Source organism: Lithobates pipiens, unplaced genomic scaffold (genome assembly GCF_037356315.1).
Source record: "Lithobates pipiens isolate NorthernLeopardFrog02 unplaced genomic scaffold, aLitPip1_a1.2 Scaffold_22, whole genome shotgun sequence".
In the NCBI taxonomy this organism is placed as follows: domain Eukaryota; kingdom Metazoa; phylum Chordata; class Amphibia; order Anura; family Ranidae; genus Lithobates; species Lithobates pipiens.
Genome location: NW_027507784.1, coordinates 117,209,921 through 117,233,118, shown reverse-complemented (window position 1 = coordinate 117,233,118; position 23,198 = coordinate 117,209,921). Strand labels below are relative to the sequence as shown.

At 43.7% G+C, this 23,198-nt stretch overlaps 1 protein-coding gene across 2 annotated transcripts in view; it reads right to left on the bottom strand.

Moving 5' to 3' along the window:
* Positions 1-10,590: 10,590 nt before the first annotated feature.
* Positions 10,591-23,198, bottom strand: part of PPP1R1C (protein phosphatase 1 regulatory inhibitor subunit 1C) — a 148,258-nt gene continuing 135,650 nt past the window's right edge. For both annotated transcript variants that reach the window (XM_077448127.1, XM_077448126.1), the window contains one exon: positions 10,591-11,014. In XM_077448127.1, the coding sequence (XP_077304253.1) occupies positions 10,923-11,014 (92 nt within the window). In that variant the 3' untranslated portion in view covers positions 10,591-10,922. The remainder of the gene's footprint in view (positions 11,015-23,198) is intronic.

Genomic DNA, 23,198 nt, shown 5'->3' with positions numbered 1-23,198 from the left:
ACCCGCCGCAAATTCGCACGGGACCCTTTTTTTGGTCCGCAGCAGAATCGGATCGCATGGGTGTTCACACCATGCGATCCGAGTTTGCAGATCGCACTGCGATATGCGAACTGATCTGGGGGTGTCATTAACATTTTACTGACACTCCCAGCAGTTCGCATAGGGCAGTGTGAACTGCCGCCGGGAGGCATGCGATGCGGGAACCCGCCGCGGATTCGTGGCGTTCCCGCATCGCTCCAGTGTGAACCCAGCCTAATAAGCGATCGTTTTTCTGATCGCTGTATTAGTGTCACAGGTGACGCTAGTTAGGCAGGTAGGTATTTAGGTTCGCCGCAGCTTTTTATAGCGTCAGGGACTCCCATATACTACCGCATAAAGCCCCCTGATTGCCCCCTAGTTAACCCTTTCACCAGTGATCACCATATAACTGTTACAGGTGACGCTGGTTGGTTAGTTATTTTTTTATAGTTTCAGGGCACCCGCCATTTATTACCTAATAAAGGTTTAACCCCCTGATCACCCGGCGGGTGATATAAGTTTGAGGGTCAGATAAGGTCTGCGTTGCCCCAGGCAGCGTCAGGTTAGTGCCAGTACCGCTAACACCCACGCACAAAGCATACACCTCCCTTAGTAATATAGTATCTGATCAGATCTATATTAGCGTCGCCAGCAGTTTACGTTTCCCAAAACGCATTGTTAGCGGGATCAGCCCAGATACCTGCTAGCACCTGCGTTTAGCCCCTCCGCCAAGCCCAGACCAGCCCACCCAAGTGCAGTATCGATCGATCACTGTCACTTACAAAACACAACACGCATAACTGCAGCGTTCGCAGAGTCAGGCCTGATCCCTGCGATCGCTAACAGTTTTTCTTGTAGCGTTTGGATACAGTCGCTGACAGCCTAGGTGCTTTTTTACCTGTGAGTCTCACTAGTGTATCCCTAAATTTAGGGGTGTCTACTTTCCAAAATGGGGTCATTTGGGGGGGTTTGTGCCATCTTGGCATTTTATGGCCTTCAAAACTGTAATACCGTATATACTCGAGTATAGGCCGACCCGAATATAAGCCGAGGCCCCCAATTTACCCCCAAAAAAACTGGCAAACTTATTGACTCGTGTATAAGCCGAGGGTGAGACATGCCTGTCCATCCCTGTGTGTGTGTCCGTCCCTGTGTGTCCGTCCATCCCTGTGTGTGTGTGTGTCCATCCATCCATCCATCCCTGTGTGTGTGTGTGTCCATCCATCCATCCATCCCTGTGTGTGTGTGTCTCCATCCATCCATCCATCCCTGTGTGTGTGTGTCTCCATCCATCCATCCCTGTGTGTGTGTGTCTCCATCCATCCATCCATCCCTGTGTGTGTGTGTCTCCATCCATCCATCCATCCCTGTGTGTGTGTGTCCGTGTGTGTGTGTGTGTGTGTGTGTGTGTGTGTGTGTGTCCAGCCTACCTGTGTCCCGAGCCTCCGTCCCGTGCCTTGCCTCCTTGCCTCCGTCCCGTGCCGTGCCTTGCCTCCTTGCCTCCGTCCCGTGTCGTGTCGTGCCTTGCCTCCGTCCCGTCCCGTGCCGTGCCTTGCCTTGCCTCCGTCCCGTGCCTTGCCAGGATCGCCTCGGCGGCCATTCTAAAATTCAAAAGCCCCGCCTCCGCCTCCGCCTGTGATAGGCGGAACACTGAATTTCCCAGCAGCCTGTGTTCCGCCTATCACCGATATCGTCTCATCCTCGTACTACGGACGAGGATGAGACGATGTCCGTGATAGGCGGAACACAGGCTGCTGGGAAATTCAGTGTTCCGCCTATCACAGGCGGAGGCGGAGAAGGAGGCGCGGCTTTCAAATTGTAGTATGTCCGCCGTCTGTCTGCTCGATACGCTGATCGAGCAGTCAGACGGCGATGACTCGAGTATAAGCCGAGGGGGGCACTTTCAGCCTCAAAAAAGAGCTTATACTCGAGTATATACGGTAGGTAGTGAGGAGTGAAGTCAAAAATTTACACCCTTAGAAAGCCTGAAGGCGGTGCTTGGTTTTTGGGGCCCCGTACGCGGCTAGGCTCCCAAATAGTCCCACATATGTGGTATCCCCGTACTCAGGAGAAGCAGCAGAACTTATTTTGGGGTGTCATTTCACATATGCCCATAGCATGTGTGAGCAATATATCATTTAGTGACAACTTTGTGAAAAAAAAAAAAAAAAAAAAAAAGTTTGTAATTTTCCCGCAACTTGTGCCAAATATAAAATATTCCATGGACTCAACATGCCTCTCAGCAAATAGCTTGGGGTGTCTACTTTCTAAAATGGGGTCATTTGTGGGGGTTTTGTGCCATCTTGGCATTTTATGGCCTTCAAAACTGTAATAGGTAGTGAGGAGTGAAGTCAAATATTTACGCCCTTAGAAAACCTGAAGGCGGTTCTTGGCTTTCGGGGCCCCGTACGCGGCTAGGCTCCCAAAAAATCCCACACATGTGGTATCCCCGTACTCAGGAGAAGCAGCAGAATTTATTTTGGGGTGTCATTTCACATATGCCCATGGCATGTGTGAGCAATATATCATTTAGTGACAACTTTGTGTAAAAAAAAAAAAAAAAAAAAAAGTTTGTAATTTTCCTGCAACTTGTGGCAAAATATAAAATATTCCATGGACTCAACATGCCTCTCAGCAAAAAGCTTGGGGTGTCTACTTTCTAAAATGGGGTCATTTGTGGGGGTTTTGTGCCATCTTGGCATTTTATGGCCTTCAAAACTGTAATAGGTAGTGAGAAGTGAAATCAAAAATTTACGCCCTTAGAAAGCCTGAAGGCGGTGCTTGGTTTTCGGGGCCCCGTACGCGGCTAGGCTCCCAAAAAGTCCCACATATGTGGTATCCCCGTACTCAGGAGAAGCAGCAGAATTTATTTTGGGGTGTCATTTCACATATGCCCATAGCATGTGTGAGCAATATATAATTTAGTGACAACTTTGTGAAAAAATAAAAATAAAAATAAAAGTTTGTAATTTTCCCGCAACTTGTGGCAAAATATAAAATATTCCATGGACTCAACATGGTTCTCAGCAAATAGCTTGGGGTGTCTACTTTCTAAAATGGGGTCATTTGTGGGGGTTTTGTGCCATCTTGGCATTTTATGGCCTTCAAAACTGTAATAGGTAGTGAGTAGTGAAATCAAAAATTTACGCCCTTAGAAAGCCTGAAGGCGGTGCTTGGTTTTCGGGACCCCGTACGCGGCTAGGCTCCCAAAAAGTCCCACATATGTGGTATCCCCGTACTCAGGAGAAGCAGCAGAATTTATTTTGGGGTGTCATTTCACATATGCCCATAGCATGTGTGAGCAATATATCATTTAGTGACAACTTTGTGTAAAAAAAATAAAATAAATTTTTTTTGTCATTATTCAATCGCTTGAGGCAAAAAAATAAAATATTCAATGGGCTCAACATGCCTCTTATCAATTTCCTTAGGGGGTCTACTTTCCAAACTGGGGTCATTTGGGGGGGTTTTGTACTGCCCTGCCATTTTAGCACCTCAAGAAATGAGATAGGCAGTCGTAAACTAAAAGCTGCGTAAATTCCAGAAAACGTACCTTAGTTTGTAGATGTGACAACTTTTGCGCAAACCAATAAATATACAGTTATTGACTTTTTTTTTTACCAAAGACATGTGGCTGAATACATTTTGGTGTAAATGTATGACTAAAATTGAGTTTATTGGATTTTTCTAATAACAAAAAGTAGAAAATATCATTTTTTTTCAAAATTTGCGGTATTTTTACGTTTATATCGCAAAAAATAAAAATCGCAGAGGCAATCGAATACCATCAAAAGAAAGCTCTATTTGTGGGAAGAAAAGGACGCAAATTTTGTTTGGGTACAACATTGCATGACCGCGCAATTACCAGTTAAAGCAGCGCAGTGCCAAATTGTAAAAAGACCTCTGGTCATTGACCAGCAAAATGGTCCGGTCTGAAAGTGGTTAATTTGCTTATTAAAGTTGTTTTGCCTCTGGCCAATTTTACACTTTGGAATCATCTGTGGTCTCTTAAAGAGGTAGTAAACCGCCAGAATAAATAAATAAATAGAATTGTGCCCCCTACAGGTTTAAGTCATAATGGACTAGTATATACAGCATACTAGCACAATATGAAAGACTAAACTTGACAGAGCCCTCCAGCACAGCACTGTCACAGCTCCACGGCTCTTCCATCTTCACCTGGACTTCTTCTGAGTTCAGAAACTCTGGCTCTATGAGTGGCTGGGGCCGCAATGACATCACTCCTGGCTCAAAGCTCTGAAGGTATTGCACGGGTATGCTGTCTCTTCAGAGTGCATGCGCTAATGAGATAACCGGCTGCATGCTATGTAAATATCTCCTAAACAGTGTCCGCTTAAATGTTGCTCAGTTGGTACTAAGGGGCCAAAAGTGTGTCAAGAAAATATCCCCCACACCATTACACCACCAGCCTGAACCATTGATACAAGGCAGGATGGATCCATGCATTCATGTTGTTTACACCAAATTCTGACCCTACCATCTGCATGTTGCAGCTGAAATTGAGACTCATCTGACCAGGCAATGTTTTTCCAAACTTCTATTGTCCAATTTAGGTGAGCCTGTGCAAATTGTAGCCTCAATTTCTTGTTCTTAGCTTGCAGGAGTGGCACCCGGTCTGGTCTTCTGCTGCTGTAGCCCATCTGCTTCAAGTTTCGATGTCTTGTGCATTCAGAGATGGTATTCTGCTTTCCTTAGTTATAACAAGTGGTTATTTGAGGTACTGTTCTATCACCTTGAACCAGTCTGCCAATTCTCCTCTGACATTAACAAGGCATTTTCATCCAAACAACTGCCGCTCACTGGGTATTTTCTCTTTTTTGCATTATTCTCTGTAAACACCAGAGATGGCTGTGCATGAAAATCCCAGTAGATCAGCAGTTTTGAAATACCCAGACTAGCCTGTCTGGCACCAACAACCATGCCTCCTTCAAAGTCACTTAAATTCCCTTTCTTCCCCATACCGACACTCAGTTTGAACTTCAGCAAGTCATCTTCACAAAATCTAGATGCCAAAATGCATTATGTTGCTGCCATGTGATTGGCTGAAATAGAAGTTTGTGTTACCAAGCAATTGAACAGGTGTACCCAATAATGAAGTGGCCAGTGAGTATATACTGTATCTCCTCATCAGTGTTCCCTCTAAAGTTAGATTCTGCTCTATATTGCTGGTAGTATTCCACAGTGTTGCCTGCTGCCCTACTTCCCCAGAAAGACATCTTGCGTTAAAATGTAGGAAAAACATAGTCTTGTGAGTTCTGCCTGCGGCATTCCTCCTGTAACACCAGACTGTGGTGTGAATTATGGGAAATTTAAGGCACGCAATTGACACTCTACCATATCTTTGGAAAAGATATGGATACAATGTAAACTATGTAAATTGTGTACATTTTTGCAAGGAAGTTCAGTAATATTTTTAACTCAGTGGTGCTTATGTTCAGTGACGACTATCAAGTAATTGGTGACAATATACAAACATCAGTAAGGTTACAGTGTGGGCTGCTACTATAAGTATAATAAGTGCTGAACCAGTTGTAAAGAAATGTACAATACAGCCAATACCTGGGGAGTGTGGATAGTGCAACCAGTTCTGGTTAGGGATGAATGGTGGCCTAGTGGAAGATGATCCACCTGCTTGATGGTAATGGGAAAGGTTCCCCAGGGTGAACCTGCCTGGTAACCTGGCCCCTCATAGGGGGTCTTATGGGCCTCAGGTGCTCAGTGGGACCCTCTTTGGGCTAGGTTTTGAAGCACAGAGACAAAGAATACTCATCAGTTTGTAAATGCATGATTCTCTCGCCCAAATGACAAATGGCACAGCCTGTAACAGATTCATGGAACTCTCTGTAAGGTGTATTTGAATCTGTTGCAGAATTGCTTCAAACTTTACTTATACGTATGACACAATTTACTCCAACATGAAAGAGGTTTTATTTACCTCCAAGTTTATTATCACTTATGTAATGGTATTTCTTTATGGTTTGTTGTGACCATAGTGCCAGACTGTAAAAGGGTCAAATGTAAGAACTATCTTTATTTGTTGAATGCATCAGAAATAACAAGAATATTGTTGCACTGCTTTCATAGATTGAGTGCAGGACTTTCTAAAACAACCATAATGCCACATGTCACTAAGACTTAAAGCGTTTTTTAACCCCAAAAAAACTCCAAACCTGATCCTGTTCCCTTAAAGCATGTTATACAGCACAGTGCTTGTGTTGTGTCATTTGGCCCCCTGTATACCCTAAAAACCTGCAAACAGACCACGATAATCATGGCTGCTAAACCCCTGATACCATGGTCTGGTTGTGTGATTCCATCAGCTGCAACCTGCTATCTGCAGCTCTTCCTGTGTCTGTCTCCTCTTTCCTCCCCCCTCCCCTCCCTGCTTGTACCTAGCACACTCCCCTGCTCCTCTTGTATCTGATCATAAATAATCTTATTCCCTATGTATCACTAGAACATATGTCCCTGTGCCTGTGTAATGTAAAAACTCAGTTGATCTGTACCTGTATAAACGGCTCCCAGATGATTGTCAGCGCTCTTTCTCTCCCGCCTCCACCGGCTGGCATCAGCGGGACGGCTCAGCCCTGCCCACTAGAGCTGTGAGCCAGCGAAACAAGGGAGCTGACATGTCAGCTGAGTGCCCAAAGCGCAACTTATACAGGTACAGAGTGGCAAATTTTTTACATTACACAGAGACAAATGTTATTATGATACAGAAGGGATACGACTATGTTGGTACAGTAGGTTAACGACCACTTTAATTGTATCACCACCTATGTGTACAGTGAAAGCAGACAGAGAAAAACTATGTTATGCACCAGCCACAACAAATCTCCTATTGCTAAGCCCAAGAAAACACTAGACACCCACTTCTGTTTCTTTATTTACAGAGCCAAGGCTGATGCTGCTTAGTCACCTGGAGAGGTGTCATTGTATTTTTCTGGTGCTGTGACAGTCAGGAACCAGCCACAGGTACATATAACATTACTTGTGCTGACATGCCCTTCCCTCTGCATGAGTATTGACTGCACTGGTCTCAGGCACATGCCAAAAGCCAGCACTGTCAATCACAACTAATTAACTATTCGACCCTACAGAGCAGCATGGTTAGACAGTGGTGAGAGGAAGAAGGAGAGCAGTCAACCACGTTAGTTCTGGATCCCCTGCACCTAACAAATGTAAAAAAGTACAATATTTGTCCCCTGGTTTAATGAAAACATTTCTATAATGAGACTTCTTCTATAAGTAAAACATGGCATTGGGTTAGCCATAGACAGTAACAGAAAAGATAAAATGTAGGTGATACATTTTGATAGCTAACTAATGTACAGTCATTTTTGGACAGGCTAATGCCACGTACACACGTAGCCGACTATCCGATGGACTTAGTCTGGCGGAATTCCCGCCGGACTTTCCGAACGGGCTACTTGCCCACACACGGCACTTTTTCAGCGCACTAATACGGTGTACTAAGTCCGCCGTACTATTTGCCCTACTTTTGAAATGAACGGACTCGCCCACACACGCGGAGGAAAGTCCGCTCATTTTGAGCGGGTCTCCAGGTAGGCGGGGCCCGCGAAGGAGACGTCGCTGGCCCCGCAACCTGGTATGGACTTAAAGGGGAACCCCAACGCTGAAAAAATCGGCGTGGGGGTCCCCCCAGGTCCACATCAGACCCTTGTCCGAGCACGCTACCTGGCCGGCCAGGAAAGGGGGGGACGAGCGAGCACCCCCCTTCCTGAGCCGTACCAGGCCGCGTGCCCTCAACATGGGGGGTGCCTTGGGGAAGGGGGGCTGCGCGGCCCCCCCACCCCAAAGCACCTTGTCCCCATGTTGATGAGGACAAAGGCCTCTTCCCGACAACCCTGGGTTGTCGGGGTCTGTGGGCAGGGTGCTTATCGGAATCCGGGAGCCCCCTTTAATAAGGGGGCCCCCGGATACCGGCCCCCCACCCTATGTGAATGAGTATGGGGTACAATGTACCCCTACCCATTCACCTGTGAAAAAAAGTACAAAAAAAAACACAACACAGGGTAAAAATACATTATTGCACAGCTCCGGGGGTCTTCCGTCTTCGGGGGTCTTCTCGCCGGACTCCTCCGCTATCTTCTTCTAGCTCTTTTACTAGCGGAGGAGCCTGGCTTTCTTCCTCGCCGCCGCCCTCTTCTTCCGTCTTCGGGGGTCTTGTCCCCCTTTACGGTTCTTCTGCCGGGCCACCGCGCCTTCTTATAGCTCTTTTACAGGCGGTGGTCCGGTCTTCTGACGTCACTGTCGTCGCCGCCTTCTGTTCTTCTGTTCTTCTCTTCAGATGTTGACTCGTCGCTCTCTCTGCTCACAATGACGGTGACCGGGCGCACAGCGACTTATATAGGGACATCACCGGAGGATGTCCCCGCCTATTATGATGTCACAGTCCCAGCATCCTCTGGGACTGTGACACCATAATGGGCGGGGACATCATCCGGTGATGTCCCTATATAAGTCGCAGCGCGTCGCGTCGGAGCCATTGTGAGCGGAGGATGCGACGAGTCAACATCTGAAGAGAAGAAGAGAAGAACAGAAGGCGGCGGCGACAGCGGCGACAGAAGACTGGGCCACCGCCTGTAAAAGAGCTATAAGAAGACACGGTGGCCCGGCAGAAGAACCGAAGAGGGGGACAAGACCCCCGAAGTCGGAAAAAGAAGAGGCCGGCGGCGAGGAAGAAAGCTGGGAGAAGACCCCCGAAGACGGAAGACCCCCGGAGCTGTGCAATAAACTATTTTTACCCTGTGTTGTGTTTTTTTTTTGTACTTTTTTTCACAGGTGAATGGGTAGGGGTACATTGTACCCCATACTCATTCACATAGGGTGGGGGGCCGGTATCCGGGGGCCCCCTTATTAAAGGGGGCTCCCGGATTCCGATAAGCCCCGCGCCCGCAGACCCCGACAACCAACGGCCAGGGTTGTTGGGAAGAGGCCCTTGTCCTCATCAACATGGGGACAAGGTGCTTTGGGGTAAGGGGGGGCGCGCAGCCCCCCTTCCCCAAGGCACCCCTCATGTTGAGGGCACGCGGCCTGGTACGGCTCAGGAGGGGGGGGCGCTCGCTTGTCCCCCCCTTTCCTGGCCGGCCGGGTAGCGTGCTCGGACAAGGGTCTGATGTGGACCTGGGGGGCGCCGATTTTTTCCGGCATTGGGGTTCCCCTTTAAGTCCATACCAGGTGGCGGGGTCAGCGATGTCTCCTTCGCGGTCCCCGCCTACCTGGAGACCCGCTCAAGATGAGCAGACTTTTTTCCGGGCGGGAAAAGTCCGTTCATTTTAAAAGTACGGCAGACTGGCATACGCACGGCTAGATTGTCCGCCAAAATGCAAGTCCGGCGGGAAGATTGGAGTGCAAAACTACTTTCTAAGTCCGCCGTACTTTCGGGTCAAAAAAGTCTGCCAGAGGCTACACACGGGGGGATTGTCCGGCGGACTTGAGTTTGCCGGACTTTTCCACCCGATTGTTTGATCGTGTGTACGCGACATTAGAAGAACACACATTTTTCTCTTTTCAGGTATGGTTATTCAAATAGCTAAAAAATTACACCATGTTTGGTGAAGAACGGTGAGTATGCTGGAGAGCTTACAATGATCAGCAATATGATCTTGTGGTCATGGACAGGCATCATCTTTGCTTTGTACCTGCTTTAAGACAATGCTAGACCATCTCCATACAATGCTCTCCACCAGGAACACAAACGACTAGGTGAGAACCCAGGAGCACATTTAGGAGGGATTTATCACCACACAACAGAATGTGCCCAAATAAGGAACTTTAATATTATTCTAACAAAAGCTGGCAATTTAAAATAAACTATTTAAAAGTAGAACCAAAGGCAAAAAAATGTTTTTCATTTTGGATGGGGCAAGGGAGGGTTGTAACCCCTGTCAGATTTTTTAGCCATCTGTGTCCCATTGCAAAGATTTATCTTAACTTCTTGTCCCATAGCCAAAACAGGAAGTGAGAGGAAGTCCGTGCAAATTAAGGGGAATCCTTGGGGACTCCCAGGTCACCAGAACTAGTGTCTTCATTAGATTACCCCTCTATTTTTTTTTTCTGGGGACAACCCAAAATTTGGGATTTTCTTTTACTTTCAATGATAATGGTAAACAGGACAAATCGAGGGGATGAATCTTCCTAACGGGGACACAGACAGCAATAAAGACTGACAAGTGTTCTAAAATCTCTCCACTCCAACCAATATGAAAAAAAAAATGTTTGCCCTAAGTTATACTTTAAGATGTTAAAGATTCTATGAGCATATACTGATTGTCTTTAGAGCCACCTGAATATCCAACAACGGTGTCTACTTGCCCTTTTCTTGTGTATGGCTACATTAGAATTGTAAATAATATATCACCAGGATCTCAGCCACCCATAGGATAGACGAATGTGGTGTTGTAAGTATTGTGTGTTGTACTGTAGTTATAGCCACAGTAAAATAAAAAAACAATTAGGCCTTCATACATAACCAATGATGTAAACATAGAAGTTATTGCATTAAAATAACTAGTAGTTTTTAATCAGTTGGATTTTTTTCTAAATGTTTATTTATATAGCAGTTTTAATATTTGCACTATTTACACGATTGTCTTCTCAACACCATTTAGCAAGTTAGCAATAAGAAGAGTACAATTAAACCAGTAATGCATGAAATATGGATGACCTGACAATATTTCTCATTCTGTATCAGATTATAATGATGATGTGCGTTGAAATTCTGAAGTTCATTAAAGAGATTCTGCTTAAAAAACACCACACATAGCTGAGAGATAAAATGCCTCCTGGAATTCTGTAAGGTGACAAAATTATCAGCATTTTATAGTTCTTATACTTCAATACAAAAAATGGCCAAGTATTCAATGGTCACACTCATCATCTTCATCCTTGTTATTTTCTTCATCTTCCTCACAAAAAGCAGAATCCTTCTGTTTTTTCATCTGTGTAACCCCTGTGTAGAGACATAATCAAATTTCAATATGTTGTTTGACTTTCTAGATAGACTTACCAGTGTGTCCTGCTTAAAATACTTGTAAGGTGTGCAATAAAGTCAGTATCCTGTATAATATTTAAGGATGAGCTTATTTTACTTCCTCTATTCCACTTACTGCCAAATAATTGCTTAACCAGAGCACTCAGGAAGAAGAAGTAAGGTCAAGGGGATAAATGGAAGTGGATGGGTATGTGAACTGGTTAATAAGCATACTGTATATTTACAGTGAATATGAGGCAGTCTGGCTTTTGGAGAGATAAAGCACATTTGACCAGATCACATTCGGAGAAATTAAACCATAAGCCATCAAGAAGGAAGGTGGGGACTGCAAGAGAAGGAGCAACCTTTATTATACAGAAACATCCTATTTGCTTTCTCTTACTACAGTAAACATACAAATAAGCAAAAAAAACACAAAAACAGCCTCGCTATTATAAACGGAAGCACTGGGAATTGATCTATATATTTACTGCTTTCTATGTCATTTGACTGTATACAGTTCCATAATTAAAAACCTTGGCATATGATGCCTAATAGAACTAATTTGTAGAGTATTGCTGAATAATTAAGCAATTCCCTAAAAGTACTTCAAATACTTGGGGTTATCAACTCGCCATCCATTTTGTGCAAATAAATAAATATATAGGGAAGTTTTAATATATATATATATATATATATATATATATATATATATATATATTATCTAAATAGTTATCATTTCTCATCCATACAATAAACCTTTCCAGCCTATTAAATCAGTCTTTCACCCATTCATGATCAATTTTATAAAATAACCCTAGCGCAAGTCTACAATTACCCTTAATTGACATATGAAATGAGGACTCCACTTTATCACCATACCACTAACAAAAAAAAATAAAAATGTACTTTTTCTCAAAATTAATGGGATTGTTTTACACTGGGGTGTTTGTTCTTCTTTTCATGTATTAGGCAAGTCAGCTGTTCTAATGCCAGGTCTAAAAAAATGTATTCTCCAACAGCCATGTCAGTTTTTTTGTAAACAATACATGGGTATTACAGGTTTTACAATATTCACTCCTATTTAGGACAATATTGCCCTTTCTGAATGTGATAATCTTCAGGGTTTTCAAAACTCAAAGTTGGTATTGGATCTGTTCAGCAGATGTACAGGGCCGACTATCTTAAATCTTTTCAGCAACCACAAGATGAAAATAAGCAGGGCATAAACTTTTTATTCCAATATCTACAGCTCAGACACACAATACAAGCTCAAAGTGGCACTAATTCTCTGATTTTCAATGACATGGGAAGTCTGGATAAGTTGGTTGGGTCAGAAGATACTAAAGGTATAATTTCTGTCCTGCACACGCATGTGCAATACAAGTCATTTGGGAGCCATTTAATATGTTGTAAAGAAAAATCGGGGGGATGATATGGGAACCATTTATTTAAATGTCTAAGCAGTCTCTTTGCCATTATCGCATAGACTAATGCCGTGTATACACGACCAGAGTTTTTGACGGACTACTTCTGACAGTCTTAACGAGGGACTTTCGGCGGAGTTCCGAGGGACTTTACGAATGAACGGACTTGGCCACACACAAGCACGTGATGAAGTACGACCGGACTAGAATAAGGAAGTTCATAGCCAGTAGCCAGTAGCCAATAGCTGCCCTAGCGTCGGTTTTCGTCCGTCAGACTAGCATACAGGCGTATGGATTTTTTGACCGGACTCGAGTCCGTCTGAAAGATTTCAAACATGTTTTATTTCTAGGTCCATCTGACTTTTGGGGGAAAAAAATCAACTGGAGCCCAAACACGATCATAATATGCGACTGATTCATTCCGTCGGATCTAGTATGTCGAAAAGTCCATTTGTGTGTACACAGCATAACAGTTTTTTACTCTTCAAAGGGCATAAAGAACCCCTGCTTTTCTTTTTGAAATGGGATTAACTGGGTCTGCTCCAGAGGATTTGGTGCACTTCCTGTGGAGATGCTCAGAGTGGGTAAGATACTGAGACTCATTCGTACTGAGACTAAAAACTCCCTGCTCACATGTGCCTTGGATTATTCATATGCTTTTGGCTTAGACCCAGATACTTTCAGTGGCTGCTACAAGGTCATTGTTTGTAGCCCACAGGATAACTGAGATGTACTGGGTCTCTAGTGCACCCCCATGAACAGGAGACTGGTTTAAAGAGCTTAATAAGAATTTTATTATATTCATGCTGTATGTATTTTGTAAAAATAACATGAAAAAATATTTTTCAATAAATAAATTTTGATTTAAAAAACAGGGAATTTTCACTCTGGTCTCAAATTTATTTCCATATGTATTCTATTCTCACACCAAGAATTAAAAATAATCCTTTTTTGACTACATCACGGGTTCAATAGATGTGCCCTTTTTTAACATTTAACATTGCTATGCCTCTTTTTTTCACACTGTACAGAGTATTCACCACTCCTTAACCCAGTGTTTCTCAACTCCAGTCCTCATGGCGCCCCAACAGGTCCTGTTTTCAGGATTTCCCTCAGATGAAAGGGCTGTGGTAATTACTAAGGCAGTGAAACTGATCAAATCACCTGTGCAAAATAATGGAGAGCCTGAAAACATGACCTGTCGGGGCGCCTTGAGGACTGGAGTTGAGAAACACTGCCATAACCCACCCTCTCTTAAGGTTGCTCACCTCTGGAGAAAATAATCGTGTCTCTTATAGGCATAAAATAAGTCAGTTTTTGCCTTCTGGCATATCCTAGAGTATGCTATCTGTTTGATGGGAAATGCAATCCTCCTATTTTTTATGATATATGTTAAATTCATTAAATTTAATAAGTTAAATTCCCTATTAATCATCCCAACCTTGGAACCTATCCTCTGTTTCCCATTCACTTTAAACTTTCCCAATCTCAGGTCAAGAATTCTAGTAAAGAAGCTAGATCATCAAAGTATTTTAATGCTTAATCTGTTTAAAATGCAATTTGGCTGGATACAGTAGGGAAATGTTTTTTTTTCCCAGCCAGGTTTCAGCAGACTGGGGCAAACAGCTTTCTCTTGTTATCATTAGTCATTTCACCTGACTAGTAATGAAACAAAAGCTGTTTTAGGCTCGGTTTCAGCTACCCCATGATTTCCAATGAGTACCGTTCAAATCTGTGCGACTTCATGTCGCAGCGAATTCAAAGTAGTCCCTGCACTACTTTAGTCCCACTTTGATGCGACTTGAGGTCCATAGACCTCAAGAATACACAGGCATTGCTTCAAGTTGGGGCAAAAATCTTCAAAATAGTGTAAAGCGAGCCTTACCCCTTCAAAAAAATAAATCTGGAATCCTCCTGTAAGCTTCTATCACTTCAAGCTGAAAACTTAAAAGTATGAAAATAACCATTCTGAGTTTTTTCCAAAATAGGGCCCACACTATGCTCTCTTTCAACTGATAGATTTCCTTTTTCTCACAGCTAGCATTTCTGGGAGGCTATTGCTCAGAAACTGCTCTAACTTCCAGCACACCATGGACCTTGACAGCCCCACCAGTCTCAAGTTATTACGTCTTGATGTGTTCTCTAGGTTATCAACATTTTCTTTAGCTCCAGGAATGTTTCAAATATTCTTATTAATGACTAACTTTTCTTATGTGCATAACAATTGTTTCATATCGGAGATCGGTTACTGGAGGGTTGTGCTGAGTCATGCCTTCCAATTTCTCAAATTTTTGGAAGATATATTCCCCTTTGACTCCCAGTATGTTCAGTCAAGGCAATTCTTTACTGGATAAATAAAATCTATTGATGTCATGGTGCCTAACATCTCCATTCTTTGCAGGAGAGCATTACTATATTTTGTTGGGAACTGTTAATTCTGTTCCACTTTCTGGTTGACAACCCTCCCATGTAAAGGGAATAGAGAATTATAAAACAATAAATTATTTTATTGGATGTCTCAAGATGTTTAGTCACCTTTACTCAATTATGAATCCTAATGTGAGGGAGGTCTAATTCAGTAAATCCAGTAGCACTTTCTAGCTGAGCACTTTTTGTTATCAGATAAATATATTATAAAATTGATCCGGATGAGTCTACTCCAGATATCTGGGTCTGAATATATCCTCTCAAACAGTTTGTAATGGTTTATGCCCTGCCAGACAGCAAGATGAAAGCAATAAATTATGCTTATCTCTTAGCATGAACTTTAAGAGCTCAAACTGGATACTAAACGGAGAGCTGGTTCCAAACCTCTTGTCTATCTAATCAGCTCTGTCTCTTCCAGGTCAGAATTTTCCTGTGGGGAGCTCCCAGAGAGTTTGTTAAGCAGACTGCCCAAGATATCTCTCCCTGCCTGCTCACTGTGGGGAACCACTTTCTCTTCTCTATCTGCCCCCATTGAACTCTCCGTATCTCTCATTCAAGTGGTTGTCCACCCTAGGGTCTCAGCATCTGGGTGCTCTCCCACAGACACACACCATGTCTCTTCTGGTCCCTGCTACCTATGACAGGTTCCAGAGACATCCTATGCTGACATATTGCTGAATTACAACTTGGGTCTTTTCTGACTGTAAAGCAAAGGAAATTAGGCTTGTGCAATTCGTTTTGTAACAAAATAAAATTCGGCCGAATTTTGCATCTTTCGGACATTCGGATGCATCCGAATGTCCGAATAAAAAAATAATGAACAACAACAAATATAAAGAAATATAACGAATGAATTAGAATGAATTCGACATGATTCCGTAAATTCTTTAAAGATCTAATGAAACAAAAGGTCAGCTCAAAGTAAATCTTATAGTCCAATCAGCTAATTAATTTTTTGCCGGAGGATGGATTACTGGCAAAGTGCATTCCTGAGAACTGAGTTAGAAGGTTGTTGTATTGTATTTAAGCCGAGGAGAAGAGACGTTGTCATTGTGTGTGTTAAAAGATTCAATAAACAAACGACTTTCCAAACTACGAATCATTATCACGAATGTCTATATATACATAAATAGCGAATTTCAACGAATACGAACGAATGAATTCGACACTCTACGAATAATAACGAATTATCTGAAAACGTATTAACGTAACATAACAAATATAACAGAACGAAATGATGTATTTTACGAATGACAACGAACCGAAACTAAACGAAATTTTCCGTTGTGCACAAGTCTAAACGAAATATTCCCTCCTGTATACTAGATGCATGTTACCTGTTTTAACAAACTTTCACTATGTAGATGTTACGAAAAAGGGTCAGGTTTGTTTGTACACCTAATTGGCCTGGTATATTATATGTGGTTGGTATTGCATAGAGAATTTTACACATTTTGAAAATACTCTGTTTAAGACAACTAGGTCTGAATAGCCTTTAGTGAACTCCCACATGACCAAATAGTCTCTCCATCACTGCAAGCAACAAGCACATCCGACATGGTAAGCAAATTTTTAGATGTTGCATATATACCTACAAAGAGTTGGGAAATGAATATGTAAATAGGAGCATCAGGAACTAAAAGTATGATTGGTCTTGCCTCTATCCAAGCTCCCTATCCCGTAAGCCAAGGAGCCAACAAGGGAATGTGTAAGCTAAAATAAAGGCAGGAGGCACATTTCTTAAAATCACTATTTGCATATGTGATATGAGCACACAGGGATAACATTTTCGTTTGTAACATTTACCTTTTTAAACAGTTTTATGTGCATGCCCATGTTTTAAGTGTATGTAAATTGTGTTTAACTTAGATTGTTCATATATGAACACTCTTTACTAAATAGATGTAAATCTAATCACTAAAATATCATATAAGAGTTAACATGGTGTAGTATCAAAAGTCTTTTTTTTAAATCTTTTTAAGCGTGAAGCTTTTATTAAAGGGGGACTAAACTAAAATTTAAAAAGCTATTGGCACATTGGCAGAAGAGACTTTGCGTGTATACTAAAACCTCTTTCTCTTTCTATTAGCCATTCTTTTTTTTAAATTGGCTACTAACTGCGGTGCATGCTAAAAGCTGGATGCTGAAACAATTTAAAATCATCAATAGCTGACGAATGGCTAAAGAAAGAAGATGGCAGACCTGAAAGAAGATGGCAGCAGCAATGCAACTACATGATGCCCAGACGCAGACAATTGATTGAAGAAAAAAAAAAACTAAAAAAAATACCACATTATACCCTCCATTATACATAAATCAACAAAATTGTGAAAATAAATATGTTATGCAATACATGTGCATAGAAAGTTATTTAAAAAATCTATAAAATATCAATACATTTAAATATAAGTGCCAAATGCAAAGTCCCACATTGATCATCCCGACTCGAGTGACAAAGTGATGGTGCTCTTTAATAGTTAAAAAGTAGTGCTCTATTCCACTGTGCATGTAGTGCCCCACATGGACTTGCACTCACCAAATAGATATGGCCACCGATCGCTAGTGTGGTCAACAGAGCTTGTGTGGCATTTCCCCTTCATTGCTCAGCTCCTCCTGGATTCGCCCAGTTCTGCTCGATAACTCGGTGTTGCCACTCAGAGGGTAGGATGACAGGAAGAGAATCTCATAGTGTAAAACCACACGGAAAGTTTATTGTATAAAAAAATATTGATATACACTATTTTAAGTGCTGTTTGAACCAGGCCCTGGTGTATACAGCATTTGTTTGCATGTGGGGGTATAGGCCATCACATGTTCCATAACCAGAAGTGCAGCACGAGTCCCCGCCCAGAGATGATGTCAGAAGAAGTTGCGTTACAGCTTCCCGAGGATGACCAATCAGGTGGAAATGCATTGAAGCTAGGCCCGCATCATCATGATGCAACTTTAGCTGACATCATCTCTGGGTAGGGACTCGCGCCATACTTCTGGTTACAGAATGTGTGACAGACATTACCCACACACATTATACTTAAATGTATTGATCTATTGATTTTGTATAACTTGTTAAGCACATTTATTGCATAAGATATTTATTTTCACAGATAGAGAGTGATGGGTGTCCCAGGAGCAGCACATGAAGTCAAAGCCTGCTGTGTAATAGTAAATGGCAGTCTCAGCCTGCATATTTAATTTCACAGTTTTTGTTGATTTATGTATTATGGAGGGTAAAAGGCTGGGTTCACACTTATGGGAATTGGATGCAGGTTTCCCTGCATTCAATTCACATGACAGGAGAGTGTGTTTGGCTCTTAATGGAGCCAGCACTGGAAAAGGGTCCTGTGTGTCTTTGGCTCAGTTTCAAGTCCGAATTCAAGCAAAAATTCAGAAGTAATTCGCCCCCTGAAACAGAGCTCTGGGGCGCACTAGACCCCCTGCTGCAAGCCACAGCTGCAGCTAGTGGGAACCTGGTCTAATGTGACATGTACGTTTTTTTGAGGGTTTTGTTTTAATCAATTGTGTTACTTTTTATCTTTTTTCTGGTGACCCTTAAACTCCTTGCTCCTCCCATGAACTTTCAATTTTAGCCATGTCTTGCACTTCCTGTTTACCAGATTATTGTGCTCTTCTTCACACGGTATGTTGCTCTTTTCATTCCTGCTGCCGTCCCTTTCTTCACTACCACTCATTAGTTGGCTTGTTCCTCGACTACAGTTACAGTTTATCCCTACCTATTACCTCTGCTATCAGAATTCCGGGTTGCTCACTGCCTGGTGGGACGAGCCTGAGGACCACGTCCTGGCACTAACACACAGCAAAACCCATCTACACCACCAGGTGCTCTGGTGAAGACCATTTAATGCTTAGATCCTGCGCCATCCACCAGGGGTACCAGCTTTTGCATTTATCCAGCTGGTGTGAACTTTTCTACTGCCCTCTGAGCCTGACCACTGATAGCATCTTTGCACAGAAAGGGAGCTGCAATAGGAACACAATATGGTTTTAGGTGAGCTTTTAAAAAGAATACCTAATGGCACTGCCAGAAAGGTTCTTATGCAGGAACGTCCTGCTATAGGGTGTGAATGTTTTATTATTTTAGTACAGATGGTTTGGTAGTATATTTAAACTGTCTTTATTAGCAACAGCTTGGAGTCATGGTGTTCTGTTTTTTGTTTTAGTGAACACTGCAGTTCTGTTCAAGTCCTTGAATTTGTTTTGTCTATTTTTTATTGAGCTTATCAAAAGTCACATTGTTCCAGATTATCTAGCACTCGTGTTACAAGGCTCCTGTGTTCTACTGTCTAAACAAAGGCACTATAATTGCTTTTCTTTGAATTAGGACGCAGTGTCTTTTTTCCGTAACTGGTGTCATTTTCTAAGTTATCAATTTTCTGTATATTTTTTTAAAGTTCTTCAAATCATTTTTTAAAGTTTTTCAAACTTAAGCAATAAAAAAAGAAAAAAACACAGCACAGCACAAATATATTATTGAACAAAAAGTCACAAATAATGCTAGTGCAATCTGACCCCTCTAAAAAAAATTAAATGGGTAATTTGTATAGTTCATTAAAAAAAAACACTGCTTCTTAGGACAGGGGTTGACAAATTTGCTTTGAATTTAGGAGCCAGTTAAAAAAGTTAGGAGCCAGTATTTTTTTTTTGTTTTTTTTTTAGAGTGTAGAGTGGTATGGATTGTCCACTCCCGGGGTAAGGCCACTCATTTTCACCCCCTATACCTAACTCACAATGGAGCACCCAGTCAATAACTCCATTGAAACGTTGTTACATCAGGGTTATGGGCTGACCAGAAAGAGTAAGGCTGGCAACAGATGGAACTGGCTGGCACTGGCAGGTGGCACTGGCTGGTGTTGGCAGGTGGCACTGGTTGGCAGTGGCACTAGTTGGCACTGATTGGCGGTGGCACTGGCAGGTGGCACTGATTGGCGGTGGCACTGGAAGGTGGCACTGATTGGTAGTGTCAGGTGGCACTGATTGGCAGTGGCACTGGTTGGCACTGGCAGGTGGCACTGATTGGCGGTGGCAGGTGGCACTGGCTGGCACTGGAAGGCGGCACTGGTTGCCACTGGCAGGCACGTGGAACTGCCAGATGGCATTGGCAGGTGACACTGGCATTGGCACCATTGGCACTGGCAGGTGGCCCTGATTGGCAGGTGGCACTGGTTTGGAAGTGGCAGGTGGCCCTGGTTGGTGGTGGCACTAGTCACTGGCAGATGGCACTGATTGGCGGTGGCACTGGTTGGCGGTGGCAGGTGGCACTGGTTGGCGGTGGCAGGTGGCACTGGTAGGCGGTGGCAGGTGGCACTGGTAGGCGGTGGCAGGTGGCACTGATTGGTGGTGGCAGGTGACACTGGTTGGCACTGGCAGGTGGCACTGATTGGCGGTGGCAGGTGGCACTGATTGGCGGTGACACTCGGCACTGGCAGGTGGCACTGACTGATGGTGGCACTGGCAGGTGGCACCGATTGGCACTGGCAGGTGGCACTGATTTACACTGGCAGGTGGCACTGGCAGATGGCACTGGCAGGTGGCCGGTGGCACTGGTTGGTGGTTGCAGGTGGTATCGATTGGTGTGGCACTGGTTGGCACTAGCAGCTGGCACTGATTGGTGGTGGCACTGACACTGGCAGGTGGCACTGATTGGCAGTAGCACTGGCAGATGGCACTGGCAGGTTTCACACGGAGCACTCTGTTACTGAAATGTAACAGAGGAGCTGTCAGAATTGAGCTTAATGACGGAATGGGCGGGACCCGGCTGGGGTGTGAAACAGAGAGGCGGATATGTCAGATTTGAGCTTGATGTCGGGGTGGGCGGGACCCGGCCGGGGTGGGCGGGACCCAGCCGCTATCAAACTCCAGCCAACGATTGGGCTGCTTAAGAAAAGGGACGGGCCACATACACGTAGCGGCCCGCCCAGATCCCATTGGCTGGTGTTTGATAGCTGATGGGTCCCGCCCGCTCTCCTCTCTCCCTTGCTTGTCAGTTTCACACACTTAGCACGGCACCGCTGAGTGTGGAGGAAGGAGGAGGATGGCAGTCAGTGTTAATGCTGCTACATGTCTGGGGCATCAATAGTGAGTGGGCTGGTGGCAGCTTAGGTGCCAGGTTCCGATTTCTGGTCGCATTGGCGACCTGGCGCCTGGGGTTTGTCGAGCCCTGTCTTAGGAAGTTAAATTATCTTGCCAAAAAACTTAGTCTTAGATTCCTTGGAGTGAGAGCACTGAGCTTGAAAAAATCAAACCTTGGGAAATTAAATGTAATTTAATTTCAATAGTTGTTTTAAATCTTTTTATAAAATGAAGCTTACATTAAAATAATGGCTTGTGTTTTTGCATGGAAGAGCTTTGTTTAGGCACTTCCTGTAATAAAACTGTGACAACTGCCTCCCAATTGTGTACCTGTGTTGTCAACCCTGTCACATGCACACCTGACCAAGACTATAAGAGGCTATGCAGACTAGAGATGGCCTTGCGGTTCGCCCAGCGGTCGGTTCGCGGCAAATTCTGCTCGTTCGCGATTCGCCAAACCGGCGGACTTCTAGCTCTGTTCGTGCGGTGGACATATGCGTTTACATTGTGAAGAGCTTTGACCCATGATGACACATCCATCATGGGGTACAGGACAGCCAATTGAGACATTTCAGCACATGGACAATTGGACATACCCCCTACCTTTATAAATAGACATGATCTGGCGGCCATTTTACATTCTGTCTTTTGTCAGTGTAGGGACAGGACGCTGTGTGGAGCAGGGACAGTCAGTTTAATCACTAGCTATTACTATTAGGTCCTCAAAAGTCCCTTTAAGGACTGGTATAGGTGTACAGTATATAGGGTTGTAATACACTAAGAATATACTTTCTTTCAAATATACAAAGTATATTCTGGTGCACTGCTGCTGACTTCTGTGCTGCTGAGTGCACTGCTGACCGATTCTGCAGCTGTCTTTTGTCAGTGTAGGGACAGGATGCTGTGTGAAGCAGGGACAGTCAGTTTAATCACTAGCTATTACTATTAGGTACACAAAGGTCTTTTTAAGGACTGGTATAGGTGTACAGTATATAGGGTTGTACACATATAATATACTTTCTTTCAAATATAGAAAGTATATTATGATGCACTGCTGACTGCTGTGCTGCTGAGTGCTGACTGATTCTGCAGCTGTCTTTTATCAGTGTAGGGACTGAGGGACAGTTTGGTGTTTGGAGCAGGGACAGTCTGCAAATCACTAGCTACTAGGTACACAAATGTCCCTTTAAGGACTGGTATAGGTGTACATTATATAGGGTTGTACACATATAATATAATTTCTTCCAAATATAGAAAGCATATTATAGTGCACTGCACTGCTGTGCTGCTGACCGATTCTGCAGCTGTAATTTCTCAGTGTAGGGAGGGACAGTTTGGTGTTTGGAGAAGGGACAGTCTGCAATTCCCTAGCTACTAGCTAGCTACTATTAGGTCCACAAAGGTCCTTTTAAGGACTGGTATAGGTGTATTATTTGGTGTGCAGTATATAGGGGTATAATACACGTATAAAATACTTGCAAATATAGAAAGCATTGTATAGTGCATTTCCACTGTGCAGCATTGTGACTGCTGAGCGGTTCTGCAGCGATACTACAAAGAGTGACAAACGCAATTAAAAAAAAAAAGTATTATAACTGGTGTGATAGACCAGTGGCCCCCCAAAACGACCAATTGAAGCGAGGTGTTATATTCCTTCTTCCACATACATACTGCACTCGTGTGGATGAGGAGGAGCAAGAAGAGCATGCTTTAAACCTTTCTGGGATCCCTGTTGTGCGTGGATGGGGAGAGGAGAAAGAGGAGGATGACATTATCCTGGATGATGAGCAGGAGACAGGCCACCACACCGCTTCCAGTTTAGTGCAAATGGGGGCCTTCATGCTCCAGGGACCCCCGTATAAAAAGCATATAGGTCAAGGACCAGTACTGGGTGGCAACGTACTTAGACCCCCAGTACAAACACAAAATGGTGGAAATGTTACCACAGTCACAGAGGGCTGTCAGAATGGAGCACTTACAGGCCTTGCTTCGAGAAATGCTGCATTCTGCTTTTGCGTGCGCTGGCAGAGGAGCAATTCCCACTCCCAGAGAGAGTTGCGGGTACCAATCCAACAGCGCCTGCAAGAAGAGGGCGGTTTGAAGATGTGTTGGTGACTTCTGATATGAGGTAATTCTTTCAGCCGACCCATCGACAGGTCTCCAGCATCAGGGAACGCCTAGACCGACAGGTGTCCGACTACATCGGGTTAACGGCCGATGTG